The sequence below is a fragment of the Abramis brama genome (genome assembly GCF_963993115.1).
Source record: "Abramis brama genome assembly, chromosome: 7".
In the NCBI taxonomy this organism is placed as follows: domain Eukaryota; kingdom Metazoa; phylum Chordata; class Actinopteri; order Cypriniformes; family Leuciscidae; genus Abramis; species Abramis brama.
The window spans coordinates 28649244-28664549 of NC_139969.1; the positions used below are offsets into that span (position 1 = coordinate 28649244).

At 36.7% G+C, this 15306-nt stretch overlaps 2 protein-coding genes across 3 annotated transcripts; one reads left to right on the top strand and one right to left on the bottom strand.

Moving 5' to 3' along the window:
* Positions 1 to 73: 73 nt before the first annotated feature.
* On the top strand, positions 74 to 7158 carry tsen15 (TSEN15 tRNA splicing endonuclease subunit). The gene is made up of 4 exons (XM_084119474.1): positions 74 to 603; positions 690 to 771; positions 854 to 989; positions 5889 to 7158. The coding sequence occupies exons 1-4, from the start codon at positions 532 to 534 to the stop codon at positions 6055 to 6057; spliced, it is 459 nt and encodes a 152-aa protein (XP_083975600.1). The 5' UTR covers positions 74 to 531; the 3' UTR covers positions 6058 to 7158.
* Positions 7156 to 15215, bottom strand: LOC311086545 (uncharacterized protein C1orf21 homolog). Of its 2 annotated transcripts, none has more exons than XM_084119475.1 (6): positions 15073 to 15215; positions 10507 to 10645; positions 9531 to 9616; positions 9378 to 9442; positions 9219 to 9279; positions 7156 to 8389 (listed from the first exon to the last, which is right to left on the bottom strand). In XM_084119475.1, exons 2-6 carry the CDS (start codon positions 10595 to 10597, stop codon positions 8351 to 8353), a joined length of 342 nt encoding a protein of 113 aa, XP_083975601.1. In that variant the 5' UTR covers positions 10598 to 10645; positions 15073 to 15215; the 3' UTR covers positions 7156 to 8350. The 2 variants fall into 2 exon arrangements, with proteins under 2 accessions (XP_083975601.1, XP_083975602.1); XM_084119476.1 differs by having other exon boundaries at positions 10540 to 10645; positions 15073 to 15210.
* Between the last annotated feature and the right edge of the window lie 91 nt (positions 15216 to 15306).

The following is a 15306-nucleotide window of genomic DNA, read 5'->3' on the forward strand; positions in this document are numbered from 1 at the left end:
CCTCCTCAAATCAAACTGACTTAATGTGGGCCCATTGAGATACTGTAGTGTTTTCTACACGGACGCAATTAAAGACAGGACAATAACAATCTGATTGTTCAAAAGCTTGTTGCTAACTTATCAGGCTGTGCACGTGGAAGCAGGGAAGCAAGGAGATTTGAAAGGTGGTCTGAAAGCAGACGTCCATGAAAAAACTATTAAGTCATTGACTAACGAGACAGCTATCTTCTTTTTCGGACATAAACACTATTTAGGACGGATAGTTTACTACTAGAACACTGCAGACGATAGTATGTAAACGCCAGTCAGCTCACTGGCGAATGGACGTCTCTGATATTGCCTCATGAATATTAACTTCCTCACGTGATTGGACGCTCCAGTAAAGTTACAAAGCAACGTGCTTAATATTCATAAGACATGCCATCGCAGTTAGTCGTAATTTACGAGTGAAGACGATTGTATGTGCACGTGGTAAATCTGAAAACACACGTTTTGTTACATGCATTGATTACATTTGCGGTTTATGGAAAAATGCAGGAGGAGGGTTTGATGGACGAAGCAAATCGAGCAGATCCTCCGAACTGGATCCAGCAGCACGCCGTCGTAAGAGCGAGTCGCATTCCGGTTGTGTGATAAATTGATGCACTGCATGTTTGGACAAGTGACATTTCATTTGTTCTCCTCTTTAGTACCAAGACCTGATGCATTTAGATGTCAGTGACAGTGCTCAAGTATATGCTGCTTTCCTGGTGTACATGGAACTGACGGAGGGTGAGGAAAAATCAAAGTAGTAGTTAGTTAGGAATATGGAAAAGAGACTAAATAACCCTTTTTTTTGTCTTTCCCTTTGAAGTGCGTAAATGGAAGGAGGTGGTTGGAGTTTCCTGGCCAGAGTTACAGGCGGTTCTGCTGGAGGGTCGAGAGAAGGAAGGAGAAGCAGTTCAGATGATCTACCCTCTGCCTTCACACAGATCCATCAAACACAGAGAGTAGGAGACACCGTCAGCATTTACTGTAATACTGTCATTACTAAGCAGCTCTTCGGCTGTGAAGTATCAAAGCTGCTGGAAGTCCTGAAGGACGCTTAAAAAACATCTCTTGTTTCAAAATCACTCCCAGCTAACAATTCCCCTTTAGGTGGTCAAAAATAAAACCTCCATGGCAATGTTGTGGGAAGGTTCATTTTTGGTTATAAAAACAAACCTAAAAATAACCATTAGGGGATGTTCTGTATAGGTTCCATTTAGGTTGTCACAAACAAAACAAAAAACTCCCTGCAACGGTCTGGAAAGGTTAGCTTTTCGTTACCAAAAAAGAACGTTCCCGGAATTTTCTTATTTGGTTCCAATAAAAATGGTAACCATGTGGGAGCATTGGAGGAAACATTCTGTCTGCATCCAAAATCACATACTTCCCTACTATATAGTATGCGAAATGTGACAAAAGAATTATGTCAGAATTTACAGGACTTATAAAAGAGTAGGCAAAAAGTACCCGGATGACCTACTACTCCTGGTGAGATTCTGAAGCGTGCATATGATGGACACTTTACTATCCCATGAGCAGTGTTGGTGGTAACTCATTACAAGTAACTTGAGTTACGTAATCAGATTACTTTTTCAAGTAACAAGTAAAGTAATGCATTACTTTTTCAATTTGCAATAAAATATCTAAGTTACTTTTCCAAATAAGTAACGCTAGTTACTTTTTCACATTTATTGACTGACAGCTCTCCTGTCCCCATGTTGAGAGAAACAAAGTGAGGTGGTGGTGTGTGCGCTGTGTAAACATGATGGTTATTGTAGTTCTAGAGTAAATGTGAACTTACTCATCTCACTGCTTAAAATAAATAAAAACAGTAAAATGCAATCTCAGAACTTTACTCAACTTTTATAATTAACTATTAAATTACACAAATATACTTTGTGAATTTAATCTCACTTTATTAATGTCTTTGCTGCTGACTTTCAATGATCTAATTCAACCATACTAATAAGCAAAAATTACTTTATAAGATTTAGAAATAAGAGTGTTGAACTTCCTTCTCCTGTATATTATTGTTCTTTAATCCAGAACAGCAGCGCAGCTGAAAGGTTAGTTTGAGCGGCACCCTTTACTGTACAAGCGTAAATATACATTTCCTTCAGCCTGAGGGTTATTCAGTTCACTTTTGGTGTGAAAGGGCCTTAACATTTGCCAAAAATATAACTTTTTTGTTGGTCTTGTTATTAAAAAAACAAAAAAGCAAGCCCAGCCCAGGTGAGAAGAAAAAGTAACGTAAAAGTAATGTAACACATTACTTTTCATAAAAAGTAACTAAGTAATGCAATTAGTTACTTTTTGGGGGAGTAACGCAATATTGTAATGCATTACTTTTAAAAGTAACTTTCCCCAACACTGCCCATGAGGCAACGGGAGAGGATTTGTAAATGGCAGTAAAGCGACGTACTGGTAGGTCACATGATAATGACAACATGGCGAATGTTGTACATCCGGATTACATTCATACTACAAACTACATACTATATAGAACATACTTTTTTTTTTTTTAGTGGTCGTGAAGTAATTACTTATTCAAAATAAGTATCTACTCAAGAGAGTATGCGATTTCGGAAGTGGCCTCTGTTTGCTGGGTTGTATCAAATTCGCAAGTCACGAACCTTGGTTTCGAAACATTTCATAATTCCGATTGGACTGTACTCTGCTAGATGGTGTTGGTTTGGCGAACCCATGATCAAGTGTTTATAATGTAGTTTAATTTTTAATTAATTTATTGAATTTTAATGCTTATGTGTAGGCTATATAATACAAAAAGGTGCATATTTAATTTCTTCTAATTTACCTAGTTTGCCAGGACCTGCCTAATAACACAAAACAAGATTAATAAAAGAACGCTTTTTTATATTTAATTATATGATTATTATTACATATTTTGATGTTACATATTAGTTTTCATTGCATTTACACCATTTTGACCAGCAGCTACTGTCAGCACGTGGTGTTTCGAGCGCTTCGAAACAGTGAATCGTTTCGCAAAACAGTTGCTCAATTGATTCAGTTTCAAAAGGCGTAGTTTCTCCCACCACTAGCTGTTAAGAGATTTTACAAATTAATTTACATATTAATTAATTAATTTTACAAATTAATTTAGAGATTTTCCCATCTCAAATCAAGCCGTTCGACCGTGTGACGTCACACGGTTGGACGCCCCTCCCACGATTGTTGATTGACAGCAGCGTTTCAACACAGACCCGCCCTTGCTCGTGAGCGAGCTGTCAATCATAGTCCGCGCGGTCATTGTTGATACGCTGGAGCACTTTCTATGAGCAGGGGCCTGTTTCAGAAAGGAGGTTAAGTGAAAACTCTGAGTATGTTAACCCTGAAATGAGGGAAACTCTGAGTTTTCTGTTTCAGAATGGGAGGTATGTTAAACCTGAGAAAGCAGAGTAAGTCAAGCCCGTTTCTGAAAGAGAGGTAACTTATACTCAGAGTCAGTTACCATGGTAACTTACTCTGTGAACCTAACCTGGTCGGGAGCAGGTTTTCTTCGGTAAACCCAGAGTTTCTATCGGTCTCCTCCCCTTTTTTAAAGGGGAAGCGGTGTTTAAACACCTCATTCATTCTTTCAGTAAATTTTTATTAATAAAATTAATATTTTATTAATAAATAAAATATTGCTATTTTTACTGCAGTTTTTTTCTATTTTTTTTTTATAAGATGAAGTCTATATAACTCCTTAACTGGCAACTGAAAATACAGTAGTAGATTAGAGTTATATAATGTAGTTCTAAACAAATTCTACAGAATTAAACTGTGGCATTTACTGGAAATCACTGAAATGTGTTCATCTGTGCAACAGAAGTTGATGGACCGTCCTCCTGCTGTTCTTCCACACTCTGAGGGCGGAGGGAGAGATAAGAATACCCGTTTATACTTAGATTTAAACTTAGATTATCCACATAAAAATTTGAAAAAATCTGAATGGGTAGATTGTTTGATGTGTAGACACATAATATTAACATTACCTCTGTAGGCCTCTCTGTGGCAGCAGAAACTATTTATCCTCATCGTCCTGTGAAGATGAGCATTTGGTCGAGTGCACTTTTTACACTATTTAACACTATTTAATTTCTGGTGTATTGAGTAGGCGACTTACAACTACCTGGGGTTCTGTTGGGACAGGAGGCTCCAAAAGACAGATATTACCATCAGAATCTGTTAGGACCAACAAAAAACCCAACCTCAAAGTAAAATAAACGGAAATATCAAAAATAGCCTATCTAAAAAAATAACACATATGTAAACCTCTTACATTTTATGAAGGCCCTTGGATCTTTGGGAGTGACTGGCTCTGAAGTCCCTCCTGGAATTCCCTCAGCCAAAAATGCTGCTACACTGCTAGACACTGGATGCTATTTAGTTATTTAATATGTCAAATGTTTGTAAAGTCAGGTAGCCTTCACCCATGATATGCTCAAGCCTTACCTGATTGAATTATGTTTTTATATTTAATTTTCAGCTGCTGCCATGGTCTTTTAATGCCTGCAGGATTGCTCCACATGAAAATTAAAATTAGGTTGAATAACATAGGCCTACTGTTCTTCCAGTTTCACCTCTGATATTATAACAGTTGGGTAAGTTACTCTAAAATAGTTATCAATGTTATCTTCAACAGTGTAATTAGATTAATGTAATAATTACTATCTTTAGAAAGTATTGGTCTACTTATTACTAATTACTAAATCCCATATCAACCTCAACCACTTGAACAATACAAGGAGAGACAAGAAACTGCACTTTTAATGCTTTCAAATAAACAATATACAATTGCATGAACTATTCTTGATTTGACCAAAGTGTGTAGAGGGAGAAGGTTACATAAAAAATATACCTATTAAAAATGTATGTTAAATCCACTATTGTTTTATACATAATTGTTCTCTATAGTCTATGCAGTAGCCTATTTAATGTAATTACATCAGATTTTATTTTAAATTACAGAAGAATTAAGAGTTATCCCTTTAATTAAATCAAATCACAATATTTAGATTACTTGGTAATTAATTACACCCAACACTGTATAACAGTAATTCCTCTTTTTGTTTGGCGCTGTTACCATGGTGACTCGTAATATCTGCGCTCCATTGATAATGGCTTTTTATAGTTGTGGTGCACGCGCTTAACTCAGAGTAGGTCAACTCAGAGTTGATTGAACTAACTCATTTCAGCTGTTCTGTAACCGAAAACTCAGAGTTTTCCATCTCAGGGTAAGTCAACTCAGAGTTCAAGTTTTAACTCAGAGTTGGTTGAACCTCCTTATTGAAACAGGCCCCTGAATGGCGTCTAAGCGATTGTGGTGTTATTGTGTTATGGTGTACACACAGAACAGAGGGGCAGGGTGAGCAAAGCTCATTATCATTTAAAGACACATGCACTTAAACAGCGTGCTGAAAACAGAGCTGTTTTTGACCAGGTAAAACGAGTGTTTTCTTACAATACTAATGAGAATTTTTAATTAAAGTATATTACAAACTTTTAATTTAGACCCTAAAGAATCATATTAGCTTGTACAAAAATGGCATTATATGACCCCTTTAAAAGGTACTCTTCTTTTTACTTATTTTTAAAGGTAATGCTTAATAACTTTTATTCATAGCATTTACAAACATTAATAAATAATGAAACTTTGATTTATATATTTTCCATTTTAGATGCATGGACATCTCATATCACTAACAAGAAATATATAAAGATTTATCAATCATAAGGTGTTAAGATAGTTTCAGGTAAAGACCATAAACTTCAGGAATACACTTGACTGCTTTATAAACCTCATCACTTAATCAGATTATTATGCTTTAATAAATGTGACAATTGAATCTTTATAGGTTGCGGACTATATTGGACAGAGGTGTCCCGATGCTCTTGTGTGCAGTGGCTTCTGACTCCAGTCTGGTGTACCAGAGGCTGTGTGATGGCCTTCTGACCCCTGACCCTCCAGTGGACATCCAAGACCAAGGCCGCCGACAGCATCGCAAACGGAGGTTACAGACGTGAGATGAGCACCCAGGCAGATTGTGATCTGATGTGTGGATTGGGTAGTATGACTGATGGAGGCTGGTTTAAATGCATTTATGTACTTGTATTGTCCTTGAAGACTGAATTGACTGAAGACTGAATTGATAAGATAATCTAAGGAACGGACCATATTTGGACATACAAGACAACTTATTGCAGTATTACACTTGCTGCTTTTTCTTTTTTACTCAAATACTTGAAATGACAGATGTGTAAAATTACACATTTCATAATTCCCCCAAAAAATCAAACAGAGAAAGCTGCAAAATAAATTGTTTTTATTGTTGAAACCATCTTCATTTACTCACCCTGTCATTCCAAATCCAGAAGACTTGTTCATCTTCGAAACACAAGCAGAAACCTGATAGATTTGTCTTCATTGAAAGTCCATTCCACCAAAACTTTGACGCTCAAAAAAGTTCAGACGTTAAAAAAAGTAATTTGTATGAATCAAGGGGTTTAATCCAAATCTTCTGAAGAGACGTGATCATTTATAAATGTAGTATTTTATTCACATATAAACATTGATCAACACATACACAGAGCACATCAGATATGGTAAACGGAAGCTCAATCGTACTTGCTTAAAGGGATAGTTCACCCAAAAATTGTAATTCTGTCATCATTTACTCAAAGTTGTTCCAACCCTGTATAAGTTTATTTCTTCTGCTGAATGCTAAAGGAGATATTTTGAAGAATATTGGTAAACAAACAGGCTCAAGGCCCCATTGACTTACATATTATGGGAAAAAAATTATATGGAAGTCAATGGGGTTCATCAACCGTCTGGTTACAGAGATTCTTCAAAATGTCTTTTATGCAGGTTTGGAACAACATGAGGGTGAGTAAATGATGACAGAATTTCCATTTTAGGGTGAACTATCCCTTTAACATGCAAGAACCACTGAGCTTTGTTCTAGCACGTCAAGCAAGCTCGGTTCAGCTTCTGTTTACCATATTTGATTTGCTCCATGTATTTGCTCTATCAATGTGAGTAAATGACTCTTTTAACATTAAACTCCTTTAACAATACAGAGTTGGAAAATACATCAATAAACCAGTTTCCATTGCTTGTCCTTGGTTAGTTGGTCAATGTGTATTTATTTATTCTTTCTTTCACTCTGCATCACATTTACTGCATTTTTGGCATTAATGTTTGGCCCAACTGTGGTAGGTACATAGAGAACCTAAGCATACATGTGGGGTATTATTCACTTTAGTGTGAAAATACAGAAATTAATGGCTTACTGTTGTCTCTCATATCAGAAAAGAAAACACTGTGCTTAAGGCTATGGCAAGTTACTGTCATACTGTAAAAGGAAGAAGCACTTCCTGATAATAAAACTTATCTGTGTAAAACTTTCTGAAGGCTGGTTTTGAAACTTGTACTGGTTTACAACTAAAGAAAAGTAAATATAAATGTCAAGAGAACGTATGACATCTTCCTGTTATATAGAACAAAATGAGTATCTGCAAACTACATGACCTTAAGATACTGTAACTGGCGTCTCTAAACATGGCTAGATGCTGTGATCTATCTCCACTGTCCAACACGTCCTCAAGACCGGCCCTGAAGGAACTGCACTGCTCTCATCCAACAACAAATCTAGTGATGATACATACAGCACTGCTGTCCTGAGCGTTGTAACAACTCAAAGAAAGAGGTCAAAAAGACACTTACATAAAACACTGGGTGAAAAATACTTGCTCACATAATAAAAAAAAACTGGAATGCTAGAAATGGCCTTGTGTTTCTGTCCATATTCTTTCACTTCCTGTGTCTCAACAGCATGGACAGAATCACGCAAGTCTCTCGGTAAGTCAGTCCTCCTTAGGAGATATCATCTCCACCGCTGGTCCACCAAGTGTAGTGTGTCCATGTCAAAGGGAGCGTGAAATCCAGGATTCTCAGCATGGCTCTCTCCACTGAATGTAGTCTATGAGTAGGAGAAGGCTTATGGGTAGTGTAAGGCAAGGGATCGAGGAACAGTCTGGAAATGGCTTTCCCATTCAAAACTTGGGCCAAATCCCAAGTCTCCTTAACCATGGCCTTTCTGTGCCCCCCTACCGTTTAAATACTAGTCCTCAAGAGTCTCAAATACTGACCTGTAAGACATTTGGGAGAGTGTGGACTGTAAACAGGGCTGAAAGTCACTTAACCCCACGCTCTTGAAGATTAGTACCCGTTGGGTAAGGAGGCATGAAAAGGAGTCGTAAGGAACTTTGGGACAGGATTGACTCAATGTTGGCCCGAATCAAACGTCTCGGCATGCTATGTCATATCCTCGTCCTCCGAGCAGTAGTCCCGTCCCTGTAAAAGTAAAAGTACCTCTGAATAAATGGCAAATAAAGACAGGCTAGATTTTCAAATGTTCTCGCAACTACAATGCAAACGCCGTGTCCACGCCGGATGCGAGCGACGCAAAGTGACAAAAGACTACAGAACCCCTTATAATATAACACTGTCTACGCTGGATGTAGTGCGACATGACAAATTTCCAACAGCAAACTGATGCCTCGTTCTATTTCTGACAAACTCCATGTGCTTGCTACTTCTGATACAAAGGACAAATGGATTTGCAACAGTCACTTTGACACATCCAGTGTAGATGGCCTCAGGCTATTTCTGCGCCGAGTATAGACACGGTGTAAGGTGTTCGGTTCTGATGACTGTGGTTGTTAGCGCTAATTTAAAATAACCCATCTCAAAGTCTCTATATGATATTCTGGTGCCTTCGGCAAAAATCGTTCATCAAATCACTTAAGGCCATTTCGCACTTCACTGACAGACCAACGCGGACAGTCACCAGATTACAGAACGTCAATTCTCAGACATTTCACGACCCGACAAATGCAGATTCAACATGTTGAACAGGCAAAAACATGCACCGTCCAATGGCAATCAGACATGGTAACACACTGATCCGACAAATCCCGACCGACCTGTCTGTGCAGTGTGAATTGGCCTTTAGAAAAGTAATAGCAGACCTCTCCTCAAGTCAAAGGAGGCAGAGTTTGGCTCTCTAGGACCGAACATGCCTTCCCCTGGCCTAGTGTACACATAAAAAGTATACTTTGGGCTTTAGAGACTTCCCTAAATGGCCCCTCACCCTAAGTATAAGTGATGCTATATCACATACCTTTTCAATCTTCTCATCCAGCATCTTGAAGAACTCCTGCTGGCTCTCTGAAGAGTGGATACTGAGGAACAGTCAAGGCTTGGTGAACATCTCATTGGTCGTCTTCTCTCTATTGCTGAATTCTTAATACTCAAGAGCTGAAACCAAACACAAACTCACCTTATCTTATTACCATTTCCGGTGGCATCTTTATGCCTGCCCTTGTGCAAAAGTGTGCTCTTTTCCTGAAACACATACAAGAGGAAAAATAAAAGTTCTCCAGGAAGATAAAATGATTATGAGGAGACACATATAGGATGTATCAATCTTTACCAAGTTCTCTTGGTTTCGTGAGTTCGCCCGCTCCTCTTCTCCATGCATGTACTTCACCTTCTCAACTCCTTTCAGTTTATACTCATCTACAACACAGAAAGAGTCAACTGGAAACAGGATTCTTAATCCATTTTACTTTAGTAATTAATTGACTTTTCAGGATATTCAATAAAAACGTAGGATGGGACCAAAATGTACGTTTGTAGTGGATTATGGATAACAGATCCACAAGACTGGGACCTAATGGATCTCAAAAAAGTAAATTTAGTACATTGTTATTTTATATAGACTTTAAGGTTACGTGTTCAAGCCCCACAAGAACAAGGCATGGCCTGTGATCACTGTTTCAAGGGCAGTTAAATCCAGGTTCCTCCAGAGGGGATTGTCTCTATAATAGCTGAACTGTAATTCACTTTGGTAAAAAGCACCAGCTAAATCACTACTTACACTAATAGGAATATAAAAACAGCCTAGTAATTTACTGCATTCCCCACTAAGAGCTTTAAATATACACCACTTGGGTTTTTTCTGATGTTTTTTTGCTCATCAATTTACAGCGGCAGTAGAAACGTTGTCAACATTTAGTTACAATTACAATAATTATAATTTAGCTAGATGAAGTACAATATGTATATGTATAAATAACATAAAACATCAATGAAAGCTTTTAATGTTTTTGAAACTCCCCAATGCTGCATTTGCTAATTTTATATAGAAACAATACAGTAAAAACGGTAATATTGTGAAATATTATTACAAATAAATTCATGTTATTTATTCCCGTAATAGTAAAGCTGAATTTTCAGCAGCCGTTACCTCAGTCTTCAGCGTCACTACGGTTCGGTTCGCTACCTCAATCAATATACAGTCAATTCAGAGTCAGGAATTTTGAATTAAATTCAACTCTGTCTCTGGCTCCAGAAATATCGTATAGATTATTATAACATGAAGATGGGAGCACAGCTGGGACACTGACCGGAGAAGGCATCTCCGTTGCTGTAGGCCTTACCCCGGCCCTCTTCATCACTGGGTACAGATGACAACTGCTTGGCTGAGGTGCAGCCCATCGCCTCACTTCCTCTCCTCTCCTTCCTGCATGGCACTCTCTACTGCACCTGACACAACAAATACAGGCATGAGCTCGCACAGAACTGCAGCAAATAAAGCAATCTACATAGTCTAACATGGAGCTTAGTCTATCTGTACTGATATACACTGAACTTAACCTTCATATCTGGGTGCGTCACATTTATGTTTCCTCCATGCTGAGCAGCTGATATGAATTTGGGTTAGTAGGACACTGGCCTCAGCAGTGGACGTTGGTGTGTTTGGACATGAGTGAGTAACGTGACGTCTGTGTACGTTACAAAGAGCGAGGCCTGATCTCAGGTCAGATTGCATGTCATTAGAAATTAAGAAAGAGAGTAGAAACGGTGGGATGAACTGATAAGAAAAAAGGGTTTGTGAAGATTAAGCGCACATAAACAAGCATATGCAAGTATTTTTTCTGCAAATTCTGTTGAATTTTTTTCAAAATTCAATTTTTTCAGTTGTAATTTTTCTGGATTCCATGTGAAATTTTCTGGCTACTGTTTTAATGGTTATATTACATTTTGTAAGCAATCAAAAGGCAAGTCTAATTAAGCAAAATAAAAAAATAAAATAAAAATCCCTATGAAATGTTTAATTTTTTCCAAATTCTGTTTTCAGTTTTAATGGTTTAAAAAAGTCTTAATAATCAAGAAGCATGTATAATCAAGTAAATTCATAAAACTTTAACAACTTAATTACAGAAATTTGTGTTAAATTTTAAAGCATGATTTTAAAGATCTGAACAACAGAGGTTTACTGTTAAAATTAAAAACATGGAAGATTTTTTTTTGTATTATTCCTTTAAAAAATAGTTTTAAAGTATTATTACTTTGAGAAGTACCCTCTCTACTGTACAATAGTAATATATTCTTGTCACAATTTCTTCAAGTTAAAAAACAAACTTTTATATCGGCGGGTTGTAGTGAAGACCTTAAAGTTTCTGTGTGTATATGATGATAGTTTTCACAAATAAAATGGTGATTGGATTCTGAGATTCCGCATATTCTATTATAATAGCTGATATTTGGGGTAATAAAACAATTCCTATACAGATTTATACAAGTTTTGGACACTACGCTACACAAAATAAATAAATTATGATGTCATTGCATGTAAGCACAGGTGCAGTTAACCACATTAACTATGGACAGTTGACAACCAGAAAGTCATTCAATGACTAGGCTAAACATTGTTTCTATGTATTAAGGTTACCTCCTAAACTGGTTTCAGGCAGGTTTCCAAGGTAAAGAAACCAGTTTCCTTTTAGATCATGTCTAATGATCTGAAAAAAATTCAAGTGAGACTGTAAATAGCTGAGATGAACCACTGATTACAATGAATGGGAGAAACTGAAACGCCCAATAGAGAGCTGCAGGAATGAGTACTAAACCTGGAAACCTGGAGTTAGTATTTTTGCATTTTAGGTTGCATTGTCCTGAAGCCAGTGGGTTTTTGAATGAGTTTCTGGTTAAATGCCTGAAATAAGGTCTGTGGTTAAGTTAACACAAGCTCAAGATATTTTCTTGTTGTATTCTATGACATAAAATATCCCACCGATGAAAACGTGGTTGCTAACAAGTGGCTAAAAGGGGCTACACAACTTGGTTGAGGAACTGAAACGCCATTACGTTAAATTGGAAAACTCATGTACTCATCAAGCCACTTTTACAGCCTTGTTGAAGTCATTCAAGCGTGGTATAGTTCATTTATAGCCTAACTTTAGCTTTTTACTTATGGCAAATTTCAAGTGATACTGTAGGTATATTTGGAAAGAATGAATCAATGTAGAGTGAGTGGGGTGACTTTGTTGTGGAGTTCATCTACATACAAATATATATATATATTTTTTTTTAAACCTAGAAATGTTCTTTTCACGCTGAAGACTTTTTATATGGCTTCAGGGTCGGCGCCAGGGCATTTAGGTTTTTCGTGGGAGCTAGCGCCAGAATCCGGGAGGGGGGTGTCCCCCCTCATTTAAAATCATGGTCCTTCGGCACTGTTTCAGTCTTTCTACTTCAAAATTTCACATTTAATTTAGTGTTACCTGCTGTTTCTTTGTAATTATTTGGAACATTTACAGGCAATTTCTCAATGAAAATCCAGAAACCAATTTTTTTCTAGTGTATAATTAAAAAAATAAATATTTGCACTTGAGTTTTTCCACTAGGCCACGTTCCAACTCTTTATGACCAATATTATTCTGTTTAGTTTATGTACAAGTAGGGGTCAATACCAGTAGAGATTTTGAAGTATCGTCTCTATTGCGGTTACGCTCATGGGATGTTGCTGTGCTACGCGGTCACAAAAGCTTATCGTTTCCATGTGTTTTTTTTAAGTATTGCGGTTTAAAAACAAGTGATTTTAAACTGTTGAAGCGCAGTAAGCAGCGAAAGACAACTCATTTCAGGATATACGTGTGCTGTCAGAGAAGTACATGAAGAGTGTGACCTGAACTGAGTGCTTTTTGCCGCCTTATTGGGCTTGAACAGTTAAATACACATACCTATGTGTCAAAGTGACCATGTATTAGAAAACAGAGTCATTTGTGTCTTAAGTGAACGTTAACAGTTGAGAAAGAAAACGCACGAGTATAATGGATCCATACAGTCGGTCTTAAAGTGACAGCATCCAAATGTATCGGCTGTTATTATTAATGTTAATCAAACAATAAAAAGGAGAAAATCTCTCACTTCTCTGCTCTAGATAACTTTTGTAATTTTAATAAGAATAAATGTATATTTAGCCTAATTTACACAGTGAAGACTATGCAGTATTTTTTTTTATAAATATGATTACTTTATACAATTTATGTAGTATTTCTTATTTCTAATTTCACTTGTGTCTTTGTTCTATTGTGGTTTGGTTTCCTATATGCTATTAGTTTCTTTGTTTTTTCTTTATCACTGTTTACTTGTCTTTAGTCAGCTTGAGTTTTGTTTTAATACTGCTAGGATTAGTTTTTTTGTGATATTGGAAATGTTGAAAAAATTTATAAAATTACAAAAGCAAAGATAATCATATCATGATAATATAGCTCTTTATTGCAAAATAAAATAAAATAATTAATATTGTGAAATAAGATTTTGTTCATATCGCACACCCCTAAATGTAGTCAAATTGCATGTCATTAGAAATAGTAGAAATGGTGGGATGAACTAATAAGACAACAACAGGTTTATGATTTTTTTAAAATTATATATATATATATATATATTAGGGCTGTCAAAAGATTAATCGCGATTAATCGCATCCAAAATAAAAGTTTGTGTTTAAATAATATATGTGTGTGTACTGTGTATAATTATTTTGTATATATAAATACACACACATGCATGTATATATTTAAGAAATATTTGCATACATATACTGTATATATTTATATATAATTTATATTATATATAAATATAATTTTTTATATATATAAATAACACATTTTTCTTAAATATATACATGCATGTGTGTGTATTTCTAGATACAAATTTAATTATACACAGTACACACACATATATTATTTAAACAAACTTTTATTTTGGATGCGATTAATCGCGATTAATCTTTTGACAGCCCTAATATATATATATATATATATAATTAAAAAAAAATCATAAACCTGTTGTTGTCTTATATATATATATACACATACACACACACACACACACACACACAACTAAATTAAATTTAAAAAAGAAATCTGAATATATTCTTTAAAAGGAGTCATGTATATATATTAATGTGATTTAAAAAAAATTGGTCTCGTAAAGAGCAGACTTTTATAATTCGAAGACGTCATTTCTTGTGCATGAGAATTATCCAATCAGGGCACGCATGCAGCAGGTCCAGCTGGAGCCTCGCTCGCGCATAAAGGGCCCTTGTGTGGCATCAAAAGAGCTGCAAGCAGCGGCAGCCAATCCAATGAGGCAGAACTAATCACTCTCCGAGGTGAGAGCAGAACCGTTAACTCACACCACGTACAAACCACAGAGCTCCAGAACAAGTGACAACTGTTCCCAAGCGCTGATCCTGAACAGCGCGACGCGTTTGTGCACGAAACATCAACTAACAGCAGAATTATTAATAATACTCATCATAGAGCAGAGCGCACCCGTGACCTTTTTTTCTTTCAAAACTAACATTGCATCTTGTAGCAAACGAGCAATGTGGCCTAGTAGCGAATGTGCATAATAATAAACACTTCATAACGAAACCATAAACAAAAAGCCCTTAAACTAGCTGCGCTTCCACTGCAGATCGCCACCATCGCTTACATCTACACACTGTTATTGACGCACATTAAATCAAATCGGATGCGATATGTTTTGTTGGTAATGTTCACCAGAACAGGACAACAACAATGGTCGCGACGCAAAGGCACATTTGACTCGAATTCTGTTCATTATGAACACAGAATGGGGTAAGGGCATGATAAAACACTTTATGCAGCTAATCTTACCTTCAGTGCAGATGCAGAGTTTAATAGCGCTATTCGTGATCAGGAAAAAAAGCGCTCAAGCGGGACCAGCTCAATTCAGATCAGCCCACAGCCACGAATAATCGATACAGAAACAGAATCGTCGAGCGACACGATCAGTGTGCACAGACAGAAGCAGTCGAGCGCGATTAGTTCAACGGACAACTTGATTGATGAAATACAAAAACATATTTAAAAACGGGTTTAAAAGACTTA